The sequence below is a fragment of the Dendrobates tinctorius genome, unplaced genomic scaffold (assembly GCF_039654945.1).
Source record: "Dendrobates tinctorius isolate UK_male_01 unplaced genomic scaffold, ASM3965494v1 ptg000051l, whole genome shotgun sequence".
NCBI classification, from domain to species: domain Eukaryota; kingdom Metazoa; phylum Chordata; class Amphibia; order Anura; family Dendrobatidae; genus Dendrobates; species Dendrobates tinctorius.
In genome coordinates this window covers 9381690-9405196 of record NW_027361719.1, presented here as the reverse complement: position 1 = coordinate 9405196, position 23507 = coordinate 9381690, and the positions used below count along the sequence as shown (strand labels likewise).

Here is a 23507-nt window from a genome sequence, read left to right as displayed (position 1 = left end):
TAAAATAAAATTTATAAAAAAAAGGGTTTTCTAGAAAGATGGAGTTTTTTTTCTGTACCACTGCTTGAAGGAAGTGTCTTCTAAAAACTTGACAGAAGTCCATCTTCAACTTGAAAATATCCAACTAGGTGATCTTTAATAATACCATGCCTTAAGAGTAGTCCACTGCCGTCTTACTGGTGACTGAGAGGAGGTGAAGGTGTGTGCCCATTACTTATCCATCCACCTGGTTCGTCAAGAGTCACTCATCTAATCAGTCCATAAAACTTGAAAAATCTGTCTTCAGGCATCTCTTGGCCCAGTCTGGACGTTTGCATTGGTGGTCGGGTCTCAGCCTGCCTTACCTCGGCCACGTCTCCAGGGCTGTGGAGTCGGTAAGCCAAACCTGCGACTCCGACTCCTCAATTTCCCTTACACCGACTCCGACATATATTGCTTATATTTAAGTGAAAAATTTATTGTAGTACAATGTGAACATCAGACATTTAATCATTTCTATGATCCAATAATCAAGATATTTAGATAGAACATAATATCAATGTATTGGAATACAACTTTAGAACACAAAAAACTGTAATAAATTGTAAATCTGTAATACACTGTATACATGTACACGGTACAGACCAAAGTTTGGACACACCTTCTCATTCAAAGAGTTTTCTTTATTTTCATGACTATGAAAACTGTAGATTCATTCTGAAGGCATCAAAACAATGAATTAACACATGTGGAATTATATAATTAAAGTGTGAAACAACTGAAAATATGTCTTATATTCTAGATTCTTCAAAGTAGCCACCTTTTGCTTTGATTACTGCTTTGCACACTCTTGGCATTCTCTTGATGAGCTTCAAGAGGGAGTCACCGGAAATGGTCTTCCAACAGTCTTGAAGGAGTTCCCAGAGATGCTTATCACTTGTTGGCCCTTTTGCCTTCACTCTGCGGTCCAGCTCACCCCAAACCATCTCGATTGGGTTCAGGTCTGGTGACTGTGGAGACCAGGTCATCTGGCGTAGCACCCCATCAATCTCCTTCTTGCTCATATAGCCCTTACACAGCCTGGAGGTGTGTTTGGGGTCATTGTCCTATTGAAAAATAAATGATGGTCCAACTAAACACAAACCGGATGGAATAGCATGCGGCTGCAAGATGCTGTGGTAGCCATGCTGGTTCAGTATTCAATTTTGAATAAATCCCCAACAGTGTCACCAGCAAAGCACCCCCACACCATCTCACCTCCTCCTCCATGCTTCACAGTGGGAACCAGGCATGTATAGTCCATCCGTTCACCTTTTCTGCGTCGCACAAAGACATGGTGGTTGGAACCAAAGATCTCAAATTTGGACTCACCAGACCAAAGGTACAGATTTCCACTGGTCTAATGTCCATTCCTTGTGTTCTTTAGCCCAAACAAGTCTCTTCTGCTTGTGGCCTGTCCTTAGCAGTGGTTTCCTAGCAGCTATTTTACCATGAAGGCCTGCTGCACAAAGTCTCCTCTTAACAGTTGTTGTAGAGATGTGTCTGCTGCTAGAACTCTGTGTGGCATTGACCTGGTCTCTAATCTGAGCTGCTGCTAACCTGCGATTTCTGAGGCTGGTGACTCGGATGAACTTATCCTCCGCAGCAGAGGTGACTCTTGGTCTTCCTTTCCTGGGGCGGTCCTCATGTGAGCCAGTTTCTTTGTAGCGCTTGATGGCATTTGCCAATGCACTTGGGGACACTTTCAAAGTTTTCCCAATTTTTCAGACTGACTAACCTTCATTTCTTAAAGTAATGATGGCCACTCGTTTTTCTTTACTTAGCTGCTTTTTTCTTGCCATAATACAAATTCTAGCAGTCTATTCAGTAGAACTATCACCTGTGTATCCACCAGACTTCTGCACAACACAACTGATGGTCCCAACCTCATCTATAAGGCAAGAAATCCCACTTATTAAACCTGACAGGGCACACCTGTGAAAACCATTTCCAGTGACTACCTCTTGAAGCTCATCAAGAGAATGCCAAGAGTGTGCAAAGCAGTAATCAAAGCAAAAGGTGGCTACTTTGAAGAACCTAGAATATAAGACATACAGTATTTTCAGTTGTTTCACACTTTTTTGTTAATTATATAATTCCAGATGTGTTAATTCATAGTTTTGATGCCTTCAGAGTGAATCTACAATTTCCATAGTCATGAAAATGAAGAAAACGCTTTGATTGAGAAGGTGTGTCCAAACTTTTGGTCTGTACTGTGTGTGTATATATCTATCTATATATACACACACACACACTATGACTTATCTCAGCTAAGATAGAGCCTAGATCCTCAGGCTACATTCACACTATGGGCGTAGCCAGGATCAAACCTGGGGGGGGGGGGGGGGGGCAGAATCTCATACTGTTCCGCAGAATTTCATACTGCACACCTCAGCTGCTGCAGAACCTCATACTTCACACCCCTACACTGGAAAATAAAGCCTGCACCTTAAGAAGATGTGGTGATGAATGCAGTCTATTTATTCCAACTATCAGTTGATGTTACTGAAGACGAGCAATGCCTGTCCTGGGCGTCCTTTTGGGCAGCTATGAGGTGTACCTGACTGGTGCTAAAAAAAAAAAAAGGAGTGTTAGTCTGTGCTATCCGGCTTTCATTCTTTTTGGTACAGATATGATATGGATAGACAGATATGGATAAATGGATATATAGATAGAGCAGATTTCTAATCTGCTTTTGCTATTGAAAACATTATCTATGAGCTCAAAAACCTTTCAGGTGATGCGGTTTTTTAAAAAGCTGATCTGCTTTTGCAACTGAAAAACGTATCCTCAAAAAACGCAGGAAAAACGCTGTGTGTGAATGTAGCCTTAGATCAGGAATAGAACAGCCATTTATAGGACATTTCATAACTTTCCCAAATTCCTATGAAAAAATATTCAGCACATTCTGCATTGAACTACTGTACCCAATTTATTATATATTTTAGGAGTCGGTCCATTTTACACCGACTCCAACTCCGACTCCACCAAAATGAGCACCGACTCCGACTCCACAGCCCTGCTGAACACGTTGTACTTCTGTGCCTCCAGGGAGGTTACGGTTCTGGATTATGACCGTGCTGGAATATAATTGGCTCCTGTTCGCTTCATGTTTTTGCAGCAAAAACCTAAAGGAACTTTAATCATGCTTTCTTTTTGGCCACTATACTTTCTCAACATGCACAAGAGACAACAAACACACAGCAATAAAACCCAGCAAAACCTGCAGCTTCTTTACTGCCGAGAGAGCAGGTTTTGCCTGCGGAAAAAATGCAGCAAAAGAGGCAACGTGTGAACATAACCTAAGACTTGTAACTATTTTTTACTGGGATGTCATTCTCAGTGCAGTCTGATATACGCAGAGACAGGCGATGGGGGAGATGGTGAAATTACTTTCTTCATCTCCTCCGCACCTGTGCTGCGAGAGGATCGGCGCACAGAGCACTGACAGCAGAGTGTCATTAGTAAATTGCATCCGATGCCATACACTAGTGTGATTCCAGGCTAAGGCTGAAAGTAGCCCTGCAGTAGGTAATCACAGACTGTGGTATAAGGCTGAGTTCACACGTGGCGTTTTTTTCGCGGCGGTTTTAACCGCGCGATTTTGCCGCGAAAAATAAGCATCCCATGCATTCCTATGGGATTCCGCAATGCTGTGCTAATGCTGCGGTTTTTACCGCGGCGGAATCGCTTCGCGGTAAAAAACGCAGCATGCTCATTAATTTGCGGAATCGCGGCGATCCCACACCCATAGGAATGCATTGTTCTGCTTACTTCCCGCATGTGGCTGTGCACACCATGCGGAAAGTAAGCAGAACAATTGCGGATGGTACCCACGGTCCGGATGAGAGGAGACTGTCCTCCGGGCTTTGGGTACCATATCCCTGTAAAAAATAGAAATAGAATTTAAAATAAAAAATATTGTTATTCTTACCTTCCGGCGTCCCACGCAGCCTTCCCGCCTCTCTCCACGCTTCCGTTCCCAGTAATCCTTTGCGAAAATGCCCGCGATGGCGTCCGTTCTCGCGGGATCACGAAATACGCTTGCAAAGTGCTAGTTTTTTCGCGGGAAAATCACGGAAATTTAAAATGCGATTTTCCCGCGGAATGGAATTCCGGAATTCTCGCGGTAATTTCCGCGAGAGTTCCAGTACGTGTGCACTTAGCCTTAGATGGATTTTCTGAGAATAAAAGAAGAGAATTAAAACAAGACAAAAAAAAAAGGAAAAAAGATTGCGTTGAATCTAGAAACATCTTAATATCACACAACTTCACTTACTTTTGAATATTAAACTTTCCACAACTGATTTTTTTTTTTTTTAATAAAAGTATTATATCAGGTCAGGAGTATAAAAAAAAAAAAATGACATTGCCGATATAGCCCTGGCTATAATCACTGTCCATATTTAAGGAATGCTACACACTTAAATGCCATAAGTGTCGGCAAATATAAGATATAAGAATCCATTAGAGGAAAAAAAAATCCAGGTGACTGGGAAAAGTCGCTTAATGCAACTATATTTTCCTTTGCAAAATCTCAAACCCACAGACATCAGTAAGTCACATTAGATCCTAAGCAGATAAGGCTGTGTCCACGATCCAGAATGGCAGCGCTTTGAACACAGCGGATACCCACCCCACCCAAAGCGCTGCCCCCTTTTGCACGCACGGAATCACCGCATCCTATACATAGAACGGTGCTATTATCTTGCAGAGACGAAGCATCTCCGCAAGATAAATAGACATGTTGCGGTCTATAAAGAAAAGTGTGTTTACGGGGGTCTGCCACCCACGTTTTTGTACACATAGTGGACATGGGATTCCATAAAACCCCATCCACTATGCTGTAACATCGGGACACTGTGGATTGTACAGTGTCCAGTCCGCAGCAAATATGCCACATGGAAACATACCCCAAGACTAGTAAGTCCGTGCCAGACAGCAGCGTGTGACGGGCTCCAGCTTGTGGGTCTATGGAGGCAAATTCATCATTCTCCAGCTTGGCCCAAAAATCTGGTTAAGCAGGAGCAGCTGAATTTTAGGAGAATCTCAGTCTTTTTAAGCAGAACGTCCTATTCTTACAGCACAGCTAAGAATCTTGATTTCTGAAAGTGCTGTTTTCTACACGGCAGAACACAGCCAGGAAGTTCTGCCCTTTGTTTCGCTGAACCTTCTTTCCTTCTTCCGTCGACGTGCCCAGTTTATCAACGATGATGTCATCTGCCTGCAGACATGACACAAGAAGAAGCAGGATTACATGTCAGTAGGACTCACGACAAACGCTGGGCATAACACTGACATCACCAATATATGCTCCCATTATCTTGTACATTTATATGCATTGTCACAATGAGGTTTTTCCATAGCAGCTGTTCGTTTTGTGTACAGGCCAATTCCTCCACATCAGACAAAGAAGGCTGAAGTTACTATATTGCCACCTTCACTACTAGTGATGACTGAATCAGATCTCAGGACCCTAGTTCAGTGGCCACGTCAGTAGTCCTTGACTGCTGGACAGTAGCCTTGTGATGTACTGTTCACCCGCCAGAATCCCCAGCACCTCTCCCTAAGGACAGGGTCACACAAGCTTGAAAATCAGGCAAGCGCTGTCCCATTTTGTCAGATAGCACTTAGACCGATGTTATTTAATGGTGTAGTGCTGATGACAGATTTAATTCACTGACAGAATCTGTCTGAAAAAAAAAAAAAATTGCAACATAACGCAATTTCAATCTGATATCCAGAAGCCACTCACCCATTCAAGTTAAGTGGACTGCACTCGGATGACATCTGAATGCAGTGTTGATTAGCGCAGACTGACAATGGAGAAGATGGAGAAATCTTGCTCTCCATCTGCTCCTCACAATGTGTTACGGTTCTCTCATCCGAGAGTGAATCGATGAATCGATCACACTATGGGGACCCTCAGAGCTTCATCGGAGTGTCAATAGCATTATCGACAAAATTCACTCGGATAAAACAATCCACGGTCATGTGACCCTGGCCTAAAAATAATCATTTGTAAGCGTACTAATGAAAAAAGGTTAATCCACTAAATGTCCACAATATTGAAAGAATGGCACTTCCGTACAATTACACAAAAAACAATGGAGGCAGCTATTCAAACCGACATCCAAAAAGGAGAAGAGAACCATAAATATGACAAACAATTCCGGACGCCCCCGGAAGAAGCAAGCGGGCGAAACGTGCATCGGGGCGCGGGGACAGCATCACAAACGGCACATATCCTTGCTTATAATTTAAGTAAGTACACCATTATATTTGGATATACTCATGCGTATAGCATTTATTTATTGGGCATGGATTAGGATAATTGGAGGTATATGACATTGAGGTACATAGTGAGTATGCATGACTGTGGCTCGGTTTAATTGGATTCCTTTTTGCCATCCTCTTATTACACACTTATTATTGCTATAAATGGTGTGTTTGTAATTGTATGCTCTTATGATTATTGAGCGATATTATCATACAGATTATATTGTAAATCTACATGTGCTATAGTTGGTGCTGCCCCCTAGGGGTATATGTTTGGATGAAAATAATTGGTAGCTCTTTTAAATATTTTTACTGTTTAATAAACAAAATTGTTTGTCATATTTATGGTTCTCTTCTCCTTTTTGGATGTCGGTTTGAATAGCTGCCTCCATTGTTTTTTGTGTAATGAAAAAAGGTGCCAGGGAACCCAGCAGGTAAAGAGGCGGCTCATGTGGCTCCTGGCCACCGGCCATGGATTACTGACATGGCTCCTGGACCAAGATCCAGTGATCAATTCACTCATCTGCATTCACTACCTTATAATTAGAAAACACATCTCTAGAACAGCAAACAGACATGGAAATGTTCAGATTTACAGATTCCCACTTATATAGGATACATGGCCGCTGACTGCATGGATAAAACAGGCATGGTGTAAAGAGGACAGTCCCTCATCTGCCCCATAAGGGCACAAGAACATCATGAAGGAAAATCCTGACTTCAGAAGTCACCTGTAAAAGCTTCCATGTGCCGGCCACTGCTAAACCAGCGTCCAGGAGAACCATGGAAGCCAAAGTGTCTGCTATGGGTCTGTGAAGTGGCATAGAGTGTAAAAACTTACGAAAAATACATGAGAACAAACAGACCACAAACCAACAAAGAGAAACTAATCCTTAGTTTTACAAGATAAAAATAGAGCAATAAATGCTGCATGTGACTGATGGTGCATTACATAGACGGTATAGGACGTCATCTCACCAGCTTTTCTTTTGAAACTCTCTCAAAAAGAGGATGTTCTGTGAAGTGCGTCACCATCCACTCGTGAACTTCTTCTACATCTGTAATTGTATACACCAGCCCCTGCAACACACCGACACAGGACAACACGGTGACTCATGACCGGTGTCACGTAAAGCACCTCCTCGACACCTGAGCATGTGATACAACGTCTGCTTACCGGATGCAGTAACGTCTGTAGTCAGCGCACACGTAGCCACATGTTACCACATCAGTCATACCCAGATGATGGTCTGGAGCAGAAAATCCCTAAATGTTGCTGACATTTCAAAATACACTGGAACCACTTTTAACCCTTTCCCATCAAGTAAATGAACTTCAGACTTATCGAAAGGGAGTGTATGAAGCGGGCTCAGGATGTAAGGTCATTGGGGAGGCAGCGCAGGGACAGCGGTGTGCGCGGGAAAGGCAAGGCAGCAGTGCGCATAAGGGAGGCAGCACAGGGACAGGGCTGCGCGCAGGGGAGGCAGCACAGGGACAGCGCTGCGCGCAGGGGAGGCAGCACAGGGACAGCGCTGCGCGCAGGGGAGGCAGCACAGGGACAGCGCTGCGCGCAGGGGAGGCAGCACAGGGACAGCGCTGCGCGCAGGGGAGGCAGCACAGGGACAGCGCTGCGCGCAGGGGAGGCAGCACAGGGACAGCGCTGCGCGCAGGGGAGGCAGCACAGGGACAGCGCTGCGCGCAGGGGAGGCAGCACAGGGACAGCGCTGCGCACAGGGGAGGCAGCACAGGGACAGCGCTGCGCACAGGGGAGGCAGCACAGGGACAGCGCTGCGCACAGGGGAGGCAGCACAGGGACAGCGCTACGTACAGGGGAGGCAGCACAGGGGAGGCAGCACAGGGGAGGCAGCACAGGGGAGGCAGCACAGGGGAGGCAGCACAAGGACAGCGCTGCACACAAAGGAGGCAGCGCAGTGACAGCACAGCCCATGAAACGAGCATCACTGATTATGTTTCATTTTGGGGCAGGGGCTGTGACAGTTACCGCAGCCTATGTCCCCTGATGACACTTCATTTGGGTATCCCAGTATGCACTGGGATATTGAAACAATTCATCAGACTAGAAACAGAAAAAAAATATTACACTAGATATTAGATAGTGTAGTTAGGGAACGGTAGGGAATTTTTGAAGTATATTAGAGAATAGCTTAGATTATGGGACTAATTAGATAAGGCGTTAGGAGAAAAAATAATTTGCCTTTGGACCACCCCTTTAAAAGGTTAACAAGTCAATTTTAATAAACCGTGAAACACTACCCCAAAACAAGCACAGGATTACATTGTCTTTACACCCAGAGGGTTTTTTTTTTTTGCTTTTCAATAGAGTACATTGTAATGAGTGGTCTTAAAAGTACATGTCCCAAAAACTATGGGCTTATGGTAATGGAAATATAATATTTTTTTTTGGCTCATGGAAGAACAGAAGGAAAAAAACACAAGTGGCAAAACTGCGACTGGAGGGGGTGAAAAAAATAAATAAAAAAAAATAAAAATACAAAATCACTGTTTTCACCTCAAAAACACTGAAAAGAAAACTTATTTTAATGGAAAGGGAGAACTACTTCTATACACTGGAACTGCATCCTCATGCCTCATTCAGCAATAAATTCTCAAGAAGGACCTAAAACTACAACTAATTTTCACACATCCTAAAATTAAATAAAAAGGGAACCAAATTAAAACATATGAGTCAAAAAATATTAGATGTCTTAATGTTCCTCTAGTTCTGGGACTATATACAAGCCTCTCCGTCCTTTGTGTGTGACATACCCCAACGCGTAGCACATAAGCATATTCTGCCAGCAACATGGAGCTGATGATCCTCCACTTATGTTTTGTCTTCTTAAAATGAGGGTCCGGAAATAAGAAAAACATCTTACTGAGCTAGAAGAAAAGAAAAATACAGGAAATAAAAAACATTTGGATGGTAAATTCTGACCCTAAGCTGGAAAATCTTCTCCAGCACGTGCTTGATATGGGGCTGTGATGTGCAGGGGAACACCGCCCTCAGCCCAGTCAATCAGGAGGAGTGCCCGCAGTCTGCGGGAGACAGGGTCACGCCTCGGTGATGCAACCTCTACTTCCAGAGTCCGGAAGTTGACGTAACATCACCAGCTGCTGCAGCCGGGGGTCACGTGATCGGCACTGAGTGAGCAGAGATAGCGCCCGCTCACAGGCAAATATGACAAAAATGTATTTGGGAAAAAAATACTTACCGTATATACTCGTGTATAAGCCGACCCGTGTATAAGCCGACCCCCTTAATTTTGCCACAAAAAACTGGGAAAACTTATTGACTCGTGTATAAGCCGAGGGTGGAATCCATAGACTATACCCCCATATGCTGCTCCATAGACTATGCCCCCATATGCTGCTCCATAGACTATGCCCCAATATGCTTCTCCATAGATTATGCCCCCATATGTAGCTCCATAGATTATGCCCCCATATGCTGCTCCATAGACTGTGCCCCCATATGCTGCTCCATAGATTATGCCCCCATATGTAGCTCCATAGATTATGCCCCCATATGCAGCTCCATAGATTATGCCCCCATATGCAGCTCCATAGACTATGCCCCCATATGCTTCTCCATAGATTATGCCCCCCATATGCTGCTCCATAGACTATGCCCCCATATGCTGCCCCCCAAAAAATGCCATACTCACCTCTCCTGGGTCCATCGCCGCTGTCTGCCGCTTCTTGTGTCAGTGACTGTTCAGCCAGCAGAGGGGCGGCGCGCACTAACCACGTCACCTGCTGCCTAAACGTCACTGATACAGGATGCAGCAGAGACAGCGGTGAGCAGCGATGGACCGGGGGACAGGTGAAAATCGCTATACTCACCCATCCTGCCGCGGTCTCTGCAGCCTCGCTTCTCCACTGTATCCCTTCCTGTCTTCAGTGGTCACGTGGTACCGCTCATTACACTCATGAATATGTGCATATTCATGAGTGGTAATGAGCGGTACCACGCGACCGCTGAAGACAGGAATGGAGAGACAGTGGAGAAGCGAGGCTGCAGAGACCGCGGCAAGACAGATAAGTATGATCTCTGACACCCCCGCTCCCCCGTCGACCCCCAGGTATATGACCCGTGTATAAGCCGAGAGGGGGACTTTCAGCCCAAAAAATGGGCTGAAAATCTCGGCTTATACACGAGTATATACGGTATTTCAGTGGTTTAAATCAATGTGCCCAATAAAAATTGCAGTGGACCACCTCTTTAATCCAGAAAGAAAGGCTAGGAAATTTCATTTGTGAAACGAATTGTAGTTCTGCACCGAAATACATTATATAGATCAATATCAATAAAACAAAAGCAAAGAATTTAGTCTAAAAGGTAAATTACATGAAAAAAAAGTATCGAGACTCCTCTACATTGCACATATAGGAGCTTTTATGCCATCCCATTGTAAGTCTGTGGGAATTAATATTGAGTTCCTCCCTTTGCTGCTTCTAAGAAGGTTTTCTACGTGATATAGGAGTGTGTCTATGGGAATGTTTGCCCATTCACCCCAAAGGACATTTGTTAACACAGACGCTGATGTTGGATGAGAGGGCCCGGGTTGAAATCTCTATTCCAGTTTATTCCAAAGGTGTTCAATGGGAGGGAGATCAGGGCTCTGTGCGGACGGTCAGGTTTTGCCATGCCAAACTCACCATTCCTTGCCTTTATGGACTTTGTTTTATTCACATTCATGCTGGAATACAAACAGGCTTTCGAAATCATGGAAAAATATGGTTGCCCGAAATGTCTTGGTATGCTGAAGCATTAAGATTTCTGGTCATTGGAACTAAGAGGTAAAGGTCATCTCTTGGACAACTATACCATAGTATTCTCATTCTTCCACCAAACTTTATGGTTGGCACCGTGAAGTTAGGCAGATAACATTTGTCAAACCCAGACTCATCCATTAGACTGCCAGATTAAACTCATCTTCACTGCTCCAAAGTCCTGTGGCAGCATGCTTTACACCACTACATCGAACGTTGGGTATTGTGTTTTGTGACGTAAGGTTTGTATGCAGCTGCTTGGCCATAGGAACCCATGCCATGAAGCTCCTGGGCAAAGCTGATGTTCAAACAAGGTTTGGTGCTCTGCGGTTATTGGGTCAGCAGAGGGTTGGTGAATTTTCTGCACTGTATGCCTCAAAATTGGTGACCCTGCACCATAACTTTACATGGACTGCGACTTTGGGGCTCAGAATCTGTGGATCCTAAAAATTTCCACAGTTCAAGACCACCACTCATTTGACAAACTGAGTTGCGGCATCGCTGCCATCCTATTTTAGTACCAAGCTCGAATTCAGTGAGCTCTTAAGAATGAGACATTCTTTCAAAATTGTATGTAAAAGCAGACTGAATATCTAGGTGCAATAGGAATGAATGAAAAACCTGAACTCAAGTGGTGCATCCCAATACTTTTGTCCATGTAGAATACTTACTGTATTTTTCAGACTATAAGACGCACTTTTTCCCCAAAAAAATTTATAGTCCGAACGCAGGCTTACCAGGGGGTTGCGACAGTAAGTGTAGCAGCGGACCCGATGGCGGCAGAGGTGTGGCGATGTTGAGGCTCGGTGTCAGCGGTGGGCAGCACGGAGTGCACCTGTGCAGGGTCCCTTCCTCAGGATTCCGGGGGCAGAAATGTGGCGACGCCGCAGCCTGATGTCCACAGTGAGCAGAGCATAGTGTATCACTGGTTTCCTTGCGGCCATCTTCCTGAAGCGGTGGGCTGATGTGGCACATGCGCACATTGAGATCTCTGCGGCCCTAGGACTTCAGGAAAATGGCTGCCGGAGGCCGATCATGCACAGATTGCAATCTCAGTGGCCATTTTCCAGAAGCCGAGGGTCCCCGAGATCTCAATCTGCGCACGCGCAGCCTCAGGAAGATAGCCGCCGAGAAACCAGTGATGCCCTCAGCTCTGCTCACCGTGGACACCGGGCCGCAGCGTCACCACATTTCTGCCGCCAGTGTCCTGAGGAAGGGACCTTGCTTCATCTCACCGCTGACACCAGACCCGCAGCATTGCCCCACTTCTGCCGCCGCCGACTTCCTGAGGAAGGGACCATGCCTCCTGTGACCCTGCTCTACAACCACCGGCCCTCACGTAAGATACCTTAAATTCGGACAAGACGACGGACCCCCATCTTACAAAAATATTTTTTTCTGCCATTTTCCACCACAAAATTTGAGTCTTATGGTCCTGTGCGTCTTATATTCCGAAAAATACGGTAATAATTTAATATGAGTAGCGAGGTTTCAGCATACTAAAAGAGGCTATGCTATAGAACCTACCTGTGCTTTCCTGAAGAAGTTGGGCAGGTATTTCATAGCGTTACTCCTGATACAGGCAATATTTTGGTACTGGCCAGGATGGCAAGATCTTAAGGACTTGATTCTGTCTTGTACATAATCTGATACTTTGACACGTATCTCCAATCCAAGCATGAGTGTATTTGGAAACAATGGAGACAACGCAACTGCAAGTCAAGCAGAGATAGAAAGCAAGCATTAATGAGATGATGATTCATTTACACACAGAAAATACATTTATAGCAAACAAAACTTGTGCAGACGTCTCCTTGACAATTACACACGCTTCAACGGGTCCAGGTATGTGTGGGTCAGCCTGTGTTGATTGCGATCCAGAATTTATATCTCATTCCCTCAAGGAAACAGAAGGAAAACTATAGACGGAAATGTATAGGTATTTGTTAATTCCTATTTAATAACTTTTTGCATATTTGTGTGTCATTTTATTTTTAGATTTTACTTTTTCTTGTAAGCACTGTACTTTTTATATTAACTTTAATAAGTTTGATCATTGCATGCTGTAAAGGATCCAAAGCCTTTCAGGGACTGTGTGGCCTTTTTTGGAGACTCATCACCCCAGGTGTTTGATGAATGGTAGCAGAGTGTTGTGAAGCCAGGGTATGTTAAGGTGTGATGTATGCTCACTTCATAACAGGTAGAGTGCTGGATTGACTGAGAAGAAATTAAGCCTTGCAGATGCACCCCATGTCACATGCTTTGAAGGGTGAAAGTGACAGGATTATTTAAAATAAAAGGAGGCGTCGCCAGTGTGAGACATGCAGATCAGGAAAGCTGGTTGTCAGTCGTTACATGTCTCACACTAGCAACACCTCCTTTCATGTAAAATAATCCCTGGAGACAAATTCTCAGGGACACTATTGTCCGGCCCATAGATCTTATCAGGTCATTTACATATTACGAAACACTTTTCTTTGGAATAAGACATCGGATCGCAGATATCAAGGCATTATTTTATTCAGCTTCCTATGACCTACGTGACCATATAAACAGCTGATCCTACTAACAGATTCACTTTAAATACCATGTTAATACATCACGAGAAATATAGGTGCTGGAATAGTTTTGCAAGCATAACAACCATGAGAACAGAATAGCGTCTTAAAGTTGTTGCAAATCAAAAAGGCTTTATAAGATAAATCTTTTATGTCGGGAAATGGTTTAATAGCATATGTTATGTCAAGTCCCCATGTATGGAGTGGACTCAGGAGCTGAACCTACACTAAGCCCAGCAAATTACATACAGTCAGCGGGGAAAATAAAGATTTGACATACTGACGATTTCTCCCTCCTATAAAGAATGGAGAGGTCTGTAATTTTTCTCATAGTTACACTTCAACTGTGAGAGACAGATTCTAAACAAAAAATCCAGAACATCACATTGTATGATTTTTACATATTTAATTTGCATTTTATTACATGAAATACGTATTTGATACAATACAAAAACAGAATGTAATATTTGCTACAGAAACCTTTGTTTGCATTTATAGAGGTCATCGAATCCTGTAGTTCTTGACCAAGTCTGCACACACTGCAGCAGGGACAGACCTCTCCATTCTCTTTAAGTGGGAAACCTTGCAAAATCAGCAGTGTATCAAATACTTATTTTCCCCACTTTAGCTGGCATCTGCCTGTAACAGCAGCGACCGGAGCACGGTGTTTAAACATTTAAACTCTGCTGTCAATTACTGAAGGTCCGAATGATCATCATATTAGTCCTTCTATGAAACACAGATACAAGCAAGTTCATATCCCCCTGTAAGGACTATAAGAAATAAAGAAAAAAAATTAAATGAAAACCGTCACCTGTTTTAAGCCTTATAAACGATGTCAATCAGCTTGAAAATCATGTAAATGGAGTTCCTACAACTCCTCTAAAGCCCCAGAGGTGTCTACTTCCAAAAAAAAGTGCTTTATTCATGTCCCGCAGTGTATGCAAAATGTGTGGTCTGATCTGATGGGCGAATCCAGATCATGATCCCCAACAAACACCGCTTCTTCTATCTGGATGGAAGTGGATGAGGTCTCCTACGTCATTCACATAGCGCTTGAAGTCTCACACCTGCGCAGATGAGTCCGAGAGCAGCAGCGCAAAGTCATGTAACAAGCAGGCTTTACTTGTACGTCACCAGCCGGACAGTTCAAGGGGCCAGAATGAGGAACACCTGTGCAGGTCTCAGATTCCCCTGCGCAGGCACGAGACTTCAAGCACTGTATGGATGATGTAGGAGACCCTCATCAACTTCCATCAAGTTAGAAATGGCATTTTGAAGGGACTGGGGCAGCGCTGAGCGCAATCTGGATCCACACATCAGACCAGACATCATTCTCCGTAGTGGTGGTTCTTTGAATGGGGGGGAAAAGCAAAAGCACAAAAATGAGAACTTCATTCTTGGTGTCTGCATTTTCTTACAATGCGACTATGGGGATAGTAATGGGGGCATCTTATTGACGCCTCTCCATTACTAACCTCGGGGCTTGTTGTCACTTGACAAAATAAAGGTGACATCAACCCCACAAATATTACCCCACTTGCCACCGCTACAGGGCAAGTGGGGAGAGTCGGGCAAAGCGCCAGAATTGGTGCATCTAATAGATGCGCCTTTTCTGAGCAGAAGCAGGCTGCTGTTTTTAGGCTGGGTGGTGCCAATATCCATGGCCCCTTACCAGCCAGAGAATACCAGCCCCCAGCTTTAGCAAGGCTGGTGGTCAAAAATGGGGGGACGGACTCCATGCCGTTTTTTTTTTAATTATTTCATTACGTAAAAGAAAAAAAAATGAAACGTGGAGACCCCTCTATTCTTGATAACCAACCCTGCTGAAGCTGACAGCTGAGGGCTGCAGCGCCCAGCTGTGAGTTTTGCCTGGTTGGTTAAAGAAAATAGGGGGAACACACCCCGGGTTTTTCATTGATTCATATAGTTACAGTATATTGCAGGCGGCGGGAGAGGAATACCCGATCATCCACTCCTGATGTCACTGTTATTAGCGGCAGCAGGTGTTGGACGATGGGAGTAATAGTTCCAAAAGCCCCCACCTGCTGTCATTGTTCTGACTTTAACCCCTTAACCCCCAAGGGTGGTTTGCACGTTCATGACCGGGCAAATTTTTACAATTCTGACCACTGTCCCTTTATGAGGTAATAACTCTGAAACACTTCCATGGATCCCGGTGATTATGACACTGTTTTCTTGTGACATATTGTACTTCATGTTAGTGGTAAAATTTCATTCAAATAACTTGCGTTTATTTGTGAAAAAAACGGAAATTTGGCGAAAGTTTTTAAAATTTTGCAATTTTCCAACTTTGAATTTTTATGCCCTTAAATCACAGATACGGCACACAAAAAACTAAAGTAACATTTCCCACATGTTTACTTTACATCAGCACAATTTTGGAACCAAATTTTTTTTTTTGTTAGGAAGTTATAAGGGTTAAAATTTGACCAGCGATTTCTCATTTTTGCACCACCATTTTATTTTTACGGACCACATCACATTTGAAGCCACTTTGAGTGGTCTACATGATAGAAAATACCCAAAAGTGACACCATTCTAAAAACTGCACCCCTTAAGGTGCTCAAAACCACATTCAAGAAGTTTATTAACCCTTCAGGTGCGTCACAGGAATTTTTTTCATATTTAAAAAAAAAAAAAAGAACATTTAACTTTTTTTCACAAAAAAAAATACTTCAAGTTCAATTTTTTTTATTTTACCAAGGGTAACAGGAGAAATTGGCCTGCAAATGTTATTGTGCAATTTATCCTGAGTACGCTGATACCTGATATGTGGGGGGGAACCACTGTTTCGGTGCATGGCAGAGCTCAGAAGGGAAGGAGCGCCGTTTGACTTTTTCAGTGCAAAATTGGCTGGAATTCAGATCGGACTCAATGTCACGTTTGGAGAGCCCCTGATGTACCTAAACAGTGGAAACCCCCCACAAATGACCCCATTTTGGAAACTAGACCCACCAAGGAACTTATCTAGATATGTGCTGAGAACCTTGAACCCACAACGGCTTCACAGAAGTTTATAACGTACAGCGGTACAATTAAAAAATCATATTTTTCCCACAAAAATGATCTTTTCACCCCCAATTTTTATTTTTCCAAGGGTAACAGGACCCTAAAAGTTATTGTGCAATTTGTCCTGAGTACGCTGATACCCCATATTTGGGTGTAAACTACTATTTGGGCGCATGGCAGAGCTCAGAAGGGAAGCAGCGCCATTTGACTTTTTTGGCTGGAATTGAGATCGGACACTATGTCGCGATTGGAAAACCCCTGATGTACCAAAACAGTGAAAACCCCCCACAAATGACACCATTTTGGAAACTAGACCCCCCAAGGAACTTATCTAGATGTGTGGTGAGCACTTTGAACCCCCCCGTGCTTCACAGAAGTTTATAACGAGCGTGAAAATAAAAAAAATCGTATTTTTTCCACAAATATGATCTTTTTGTCACAAATTTTTTTATTTTCCCAAGGGTAACAGGAGAAATTGGACCCCAAAAGTTGGTGTCCAATTTGTCCTGAGTACGCTGCTACCCCATATGTGGGAGAAAACTACTGTATGGGTACACGTCAGGGCTCGGAAGGGAAGTAGTGACATTTTGGAATGCAGACTTTAATGGAATGCTCTACGAGTGTCATGTTGCTTTTGGAGAGCCCCTAATGTACCTAAACAGTGGAAACCCCTCACAAGTGACACCATTTTGGAAACTAGACCACCTAAAGAACTTATCTAGATGTGTGGTGAGCACTTTGAACCCCCAAGTACTTCACAGAAGTTTATAACGCCGGGTGTGAAAATAAAAAAATCATTTTTTTCCACAAAAATGATATTTTTGCCCCTAATTTTTTATTTTCCTAAGGGTAACAGGAGAAATTGGACCCCAAAAGTTGTTTTGCAATTTGTCCTGAGTAGGCTTATACCCCATATGTGGCATATGTGGGGGTAAAACAGTTTGGGTGCATGGCAGAACTTGGAAGGGAAGGAGCACCATTTGACTTATTCAACGCAGAATTGGCTGGAATTGAGATCAGACGCCATGTTGCATTTGGAGAGCCCCTGATGTGCCCAAACAGTGGAAACCACCCAATTATAACTCCAACCCTAACACACCCCAAACCCTAGCCCAAGCGGGAAAATGGAAATAAATACATTTTTTTTAATTTTATTTTTGCCTAAGGGGGTGATAACGGAGGTTTGATTTACTATTTATGGCGGTTTTAATGATTGGCAGCTGTCACACGCTAAAAGACGCTTTTTATTGTAAAAATAGTTTTTGCATCACCACATATTGAGAGCTATAATTTTTCCATATTTTGACCCACCGAGTTATGTGAGGTCTTATTTTTTGCGGGACGAGTTGACGTTTTTATTGGTAACATTTTCGGGCATGTGACTTTTTTTGATCGCTTTTTATTCTGATTTTTGGGACGCAGAATGAACAAAAACCAGCGTTTCATGAATTTCTTTTGGGGGGGTGCGTTTACACCGTTCCGCCTGCGGTAAAATTGATAAAGCCCTTTTATTCTTCGGGTCAGTACGGTTACAGCGATACCTCATTTAGGTCGTTTTTTTATGTTTTGGCGCTTTTATACAATGAAAACAATTTTATATCAAAAATAATTATTTTTGCATCGCTTTATTCTGCAAGCTATAACTTTTTTTATTTTTTTCGCTGATGATGCTGTGTGGCGGCTCGTTTTTTGCGGGACAAGATGACATTTTCAGCGGTAACATGGATATTTATATGCATCTTTTTGATCCCGCGTTATTGCACTTTTTGTTTATCGGTATGATAATAAATCATTATTTTTTGCTTATTTTGTTATTTTTTAAGGGGTTCACTAAAGGGGTTAACTAGTGGGACAGTTTTATAGGGCAGGTCGTTACGGACGTAGCGATACCAAATATGTGTAATAATTTTTTTTTTTTTTATTTCCAAAAAATGAATTTATTAGGGAATATTTTATTTAGCGATTTTTTTTTTAAATTATTTTTACACTTTTTTTTTTTTTAACTTTATTACATTTTCCCAGGGGGGACATACCTGTCATGTGACAGATCGCTGATCTGTCACATCACAGATCACTGTGACAGATCAGCGATCTGTCACAGGCACTGCACAGGCTTTCCTCATGCCTGCGCTTTGCAGGCACTGAGGAAGCCAGCTCCCTGCAGGCCCCCGAAGGTCCCTGTCGCCATCTTGGATTCGGGGACCTGCAGGGATGGAGCCCCCCGCAGCAGCGCTGCACATTGCGCTGCTGTGGGGGGGCTCAGGGAAGCACGGAGGGAGCCCCCTCCCTGCCGATGCTTCCCTTTAACCCCCGGTACACCGCGATCGTGGTGTGCAAGGGGTTAACGTGTCGGGGGCGGTTCGTGACCGCCCCTCACACATTGTGCCGGGTGTCAGCTGTGATAATCAGCTGACACCCGGCCGCGATCAGCGGCGCTCACCATGTGGGCGCCGCTGATCGTTGTGACATAATATTCCGTCCATGGGAATTAGGTCCAGGGCACATGGACGGGCTAGTACGTCACATGACAGAAAGGGGTTAATAAAACTCATCATTCTCTTGTGCTCACGCTGATCGCTGGCAGAGCAGAATGATGAGAGCAGTCTCCAGCACCCGGCGCCGGGGAACAGCGCTTCTTCCCCGATGCCAATGCGTGTCACACGGGTGACATCCATGTGTGTTCTCCGTGTGCAGGACATTTTGCCGCTCGTGCTGATGGTAAAAAACGGACATCTACGCGGTGCACATGGACACACGGTCTGTGGAAACACACTGACATGTGCACAGACCCATTCATTTGAATGGGTCCACGTGTGTCAGTGTCTCCTGTGCGTGTGAAAACTGTCACCACACGTATCGATGACACGGATGTGTGAAAGAGGCCTAAGGTAGGGCCAGATGGTGTGGCTGCTGCTTGTGACAGTAATAAACCACCCACCTGAGAGGAGAACATGAGAACAAGGAGCTGTTGCCTGCAAACTCGTGCACTTGTTTGTCGGCACTCATGGGTTAATGCCTAGGTCTGGCAGCCGCATCATAGAGCCCGAGTGGAGTGCAGGGAATACTTACATTTATCTCTTTACAGGCAGCAGCAGTTCTCCCATCACAAGAGTCGCCTGTAGGAAATGAGGCCTTCTTGCTGGCATCAGTACACTCTGCCAACTCCTTTCCACAATGACATAATTAATGTTCCATAACCACCTGTATCGTGCTAAGGGCGTTAGGATATAAGTCATGGAAATATCAGTTAGTTCTACTGACCTATTCTACATCATTAAAGGGGTTGTCCACTACTCGTACAGCTTCTTCTCATTCCATGTTTGCCCCAGTAAAATAGCAGTCAGGCCACGTTCACACAGTCGGTATTTTGTCAGTGTTTTACCTCAGTATTTGTAAGCCAAAACCAGGAGAGGAACAATCAGAGGAAAAGTATAATAGAGACACGTCACCACTTCTGGATTTATCACCCACTCCTGAGTTTGCCTTACACTGAGGTAAAATTACATCTTCCGATTCCTGCGGCTAATCAGCACTGGCGTCACTCGTCCTGCCTTCGATAAATCACACAAATCTGGGAAATGCTTATAATGTAATCCCCTACATAGTAGGTAAAGCAAATCAATCTGGAGTTTAAAGGGAATCTCTCACCAGGTTAATGGCATCTAATCTGAGAGCAGCATAATGTAGAGACAAAGACCCTGATTCCAGCGATATGTCACTTACTGGGCTGCTTGTTTCTAGCTTTGTTCAATCACTATTTTATCAGCAGGAGATTATCATTAGAGGACTAGTAAAACTGCTGCCATGTAGTCCTCCATATTCATGAGCTCTGTATAACCCCATCATCACTGATTGGCAGCTTAATACCTATGCATAGTGTACACCGAAAGCTGTCAATCAGTGTTGTGGGCGGGGTTATACAGAGCTCAGCATTCAGACTACTGCTAGATCTGCAGCAGTAAAAATAGTGATTTTATCAAAATGATAAAAAGCAGCCCAGTAAGTGACTCATCGCTGGAATCAGGGTCTCTGCCTCTACATCATGCTGCTCTCAGATGGGGAAGCAAAAATCTGGTGACAGATTCCCTTTCTAAGGCTTTCACAAAAAGGTTAAGGTAACTAAAATATAACCGTACCTAGTAATCCACCATACCCACAGCCAATATCGGCAAACTCAACTGCATACTGCTGCTCCTTCACCTCCTCCGAGTCCTTTACATCATCATGAGAACTGTCTAAAGATGGAGGCTTGAAATACTCAGGATAATACTGCGACCAATCCATGTCTTCAGGTCTAACAGGGCTGTAAGATGATGAAGAAAAAAACAGGATGAGCATCATTATAGACAGGGGTGGTGTCCTCCTCCTAGAGCGTCACAGCTGAGAACGATGCTGCAGGGTAGACGACCTTACCTAAGCTCGCTGCAAGACCACAGCAAATTTTAGTGAAATGGTGTGCGATTATTGCCACGTCGCTCTTAAAAGTGCAGCAAGAGGCACGGCCCAACCGGAAAGGGGGAACATACCCCAATGAGCGAGCTAAGACCTTCCATTCCTAAAAGACAGCGGGTCATCAGACGGGCCCCCGTGTAATCCAGGGACCGGATCCGTGCCACCACAGCAATATTAACCCCTCAGTAAAAAATCGTGTAGGTATACGTCACTACTAGGGTCACCATGTGTGGAGAGGGCTCAGGAGTCGCGTTCTCTTAACAGGGGGGTGCTGCCGGCTGTATTACACAGCCAGTATCTGCAGCAGCCAGCGCCGATCACTGCCGCCAACCACTGGGGTGGAAGCGTGTGCACCCCAGCTACATAGGCCCCATGGGCTAGCATGGCAGCCAGGCCTGCTCTAAGATGCACAGATCATTATTCCCATACACAAAATACCACAAAAACCATGGCCGCACTGCATTTATATCTCCCCACACTTCTCACAGGGAGGGTCTGTGGTGGGGGCTCGGGCTGGTCACCCACCACACTGCCCCCGTATGTGCAGGGTGTTCACTACTTCTATGGCCTCCACTCACTACTGGAAGGTGTGATCAGCCATGGGGTTGGAGTGTGCTCTCTGCCGGTAATAGCGCTTCTGCGGCAGGGACACGGTCCTGCCCGGCTCTGTCGCCGACGCCGTGGAACATGGCTGCACCCGGGTCTCGGACATGGCTCCAGGCTCCGCACTATCTCCTCAGCCTCCTGAGTCCTGACCTAGTGCACAACGTGCTGCTGCCCGCACTCACTTCCCTGCTCGGCGCAGAGATGACGTCAGGCTCACCACGTGACCTATGAAGGCCATACCAATGCGGCCATCTTTGATGTTGGCAATTGACAGTAGTAAGAATGGCTGGGCATATAGAAATATTGTGATACATGCTGTCATTAAACAAGAAGATATAAAGATTTATCTCGTTTCTAGAATGATAAACAACTACCATAACAAAATAAACTGTCAACAGGTCCACAACATACACTTGTGGGAAAATAGAAAAGTGCATTGAGAAATCTGGTGTCAGACGCACTTTATTAGGGTACGTGCACACGCTGCGGAATAGGGTGCGGATTTGGCCGCGTGGATTATGTTAAATCCGCAGGTAAATCCGCAGGTCAAAAGACCTGCGGTTTATCTGCGGATTGGCCTGCGGTTTCACCATCTCCACAATAGTGGAGATAGGAATCCACAGAAAGAATTGGCATGTCAATTCTTTCTGCGGTTTCAAAACCGCAAGAAAACCGCGCAGAAAAATCCACACCGTCTGCACTGCGTTTTTTTATTCCCATAGGGAATAATGGTACTGTACACCGCAGCAAAAACTGCTGCGGACCCGCAGCAGAATCCGCAGCGTGTGCACACACCCTTTGGTTATTCCCATTCATCACCACCTACAGGATAGGAGCCAACTTTGTAATCGGCTTGGGCCTGATCGTCCTGACTGCCACCGATCCTGAGCAATGGGCTCAGAAGTCTCTGGCACTCCCATCAACAAATGCAGCCGCTCTGTACCCTAAGGAGTCAGGCCGCCATTCTCAGAGTCAGTGGGGGTCTGACTGCTTTTCTAATGATACACATTGTCCCTGATTCTGAAAAGCAAGTTTGGCGTTTTCATGCCAGTTCTTAGCTCCGCCAAAATGGGCAAAGCTGGTGAGGGGGCGTAACACCACAGCTTGTGTAATTCATGATGAGCTGTTGCGTTCCTTCATAAATCTTACTCCACTCTCTAAGTGGAGTAAGATTTATGTCATGTTGCAGAATTGATCAGGAGTGTGACTCCACCACAGCCACTTAATACACTAAGCCCCTAATACATCATAGTAACATAGTAACATAATTAGTAAGGTCGAAAAAAGACATTAGTCCATCCAGTTCAGCCTATAAAATTCTGTCAGAATCAATCCCCAGATCTACGTCCTTCTAAAGAACCTAACAATAACTGTAAGATACAATACTGTTACGCTCCAGGAAGACATCCAGGCCTCTCTTGAACCCTTCGACTGAGTTCCACCACCTCCTCAGGCAGGGAATTCCAGATTCTCACTGCCCTAACAGTAAAGAATCCTCTTCTATGTTGGTGGGAAAACCTTTTCTCCTCCAGACGCAGAGAATGTCCCCTTGTGACCGTCACCTTCCTTGGTATAAACAGATTCTCGGAGAGATAATTGTATTGTCCCCTTATATACTTATACATGGTTATTAGATCACCCCTCAGTCATCTTTTTTCTAGACAAAATAATCCTAATTTTGCTAATCTCTCTGGGTATTGTAGTTCCCCCATCCCCTTTATTAATTTTGTTGCCCTCCTTTATACCCGCTCTAGTTCCATTATATCC

General features: G+C 44.4%; 1 protein-coding gene across 3 annotated transcripts; it reads right to left on the bottom strand.

Annotated features, from left to right (window-relative positions):
• Positions 1-4322: 4322 nt before the first annotated feature.
• On the bottom strand, positions 4323-22000 carry METTL1 (methyltransferase 1, tRNA methylguanosine). 3 transcript variants are annotated; one of them, XM_073576761.1, is made up of 6 exons: positions 21923-22000; positions 20819-20985; positions 12619-12803; positions 9085-9198; positions 7276-7377; positions 4323-5242 (listed from the first exon to the last, which is right to left on the bottom strand). In XM_073576761.1, exons 1-6 carry the CDS (start codon positions 21976-21978, stop codon positions 5108-5110), a joined length of 759 nt encoding a protein of 252 aa, XP_073432862.1. In that variant the 5' UTR covers positions 21979-22000; the 3' UTR covers positions 4323-5107. The 3 variants fall into 3 exon arrangements, with proteins under 3 accessions (XP_073432862.1, XP_073432861.1, XP_073432863.1); XM_073576760.1 differs by having other exon boundaries at positions 21713-21951; XM_073576762.1 differs by lacking the exon at positions 21923-22000 and adding an exon at positions 21096-21249.
• Between the last annotated feature and the right edge of the window lie 1507 nt (positions 22001-23507).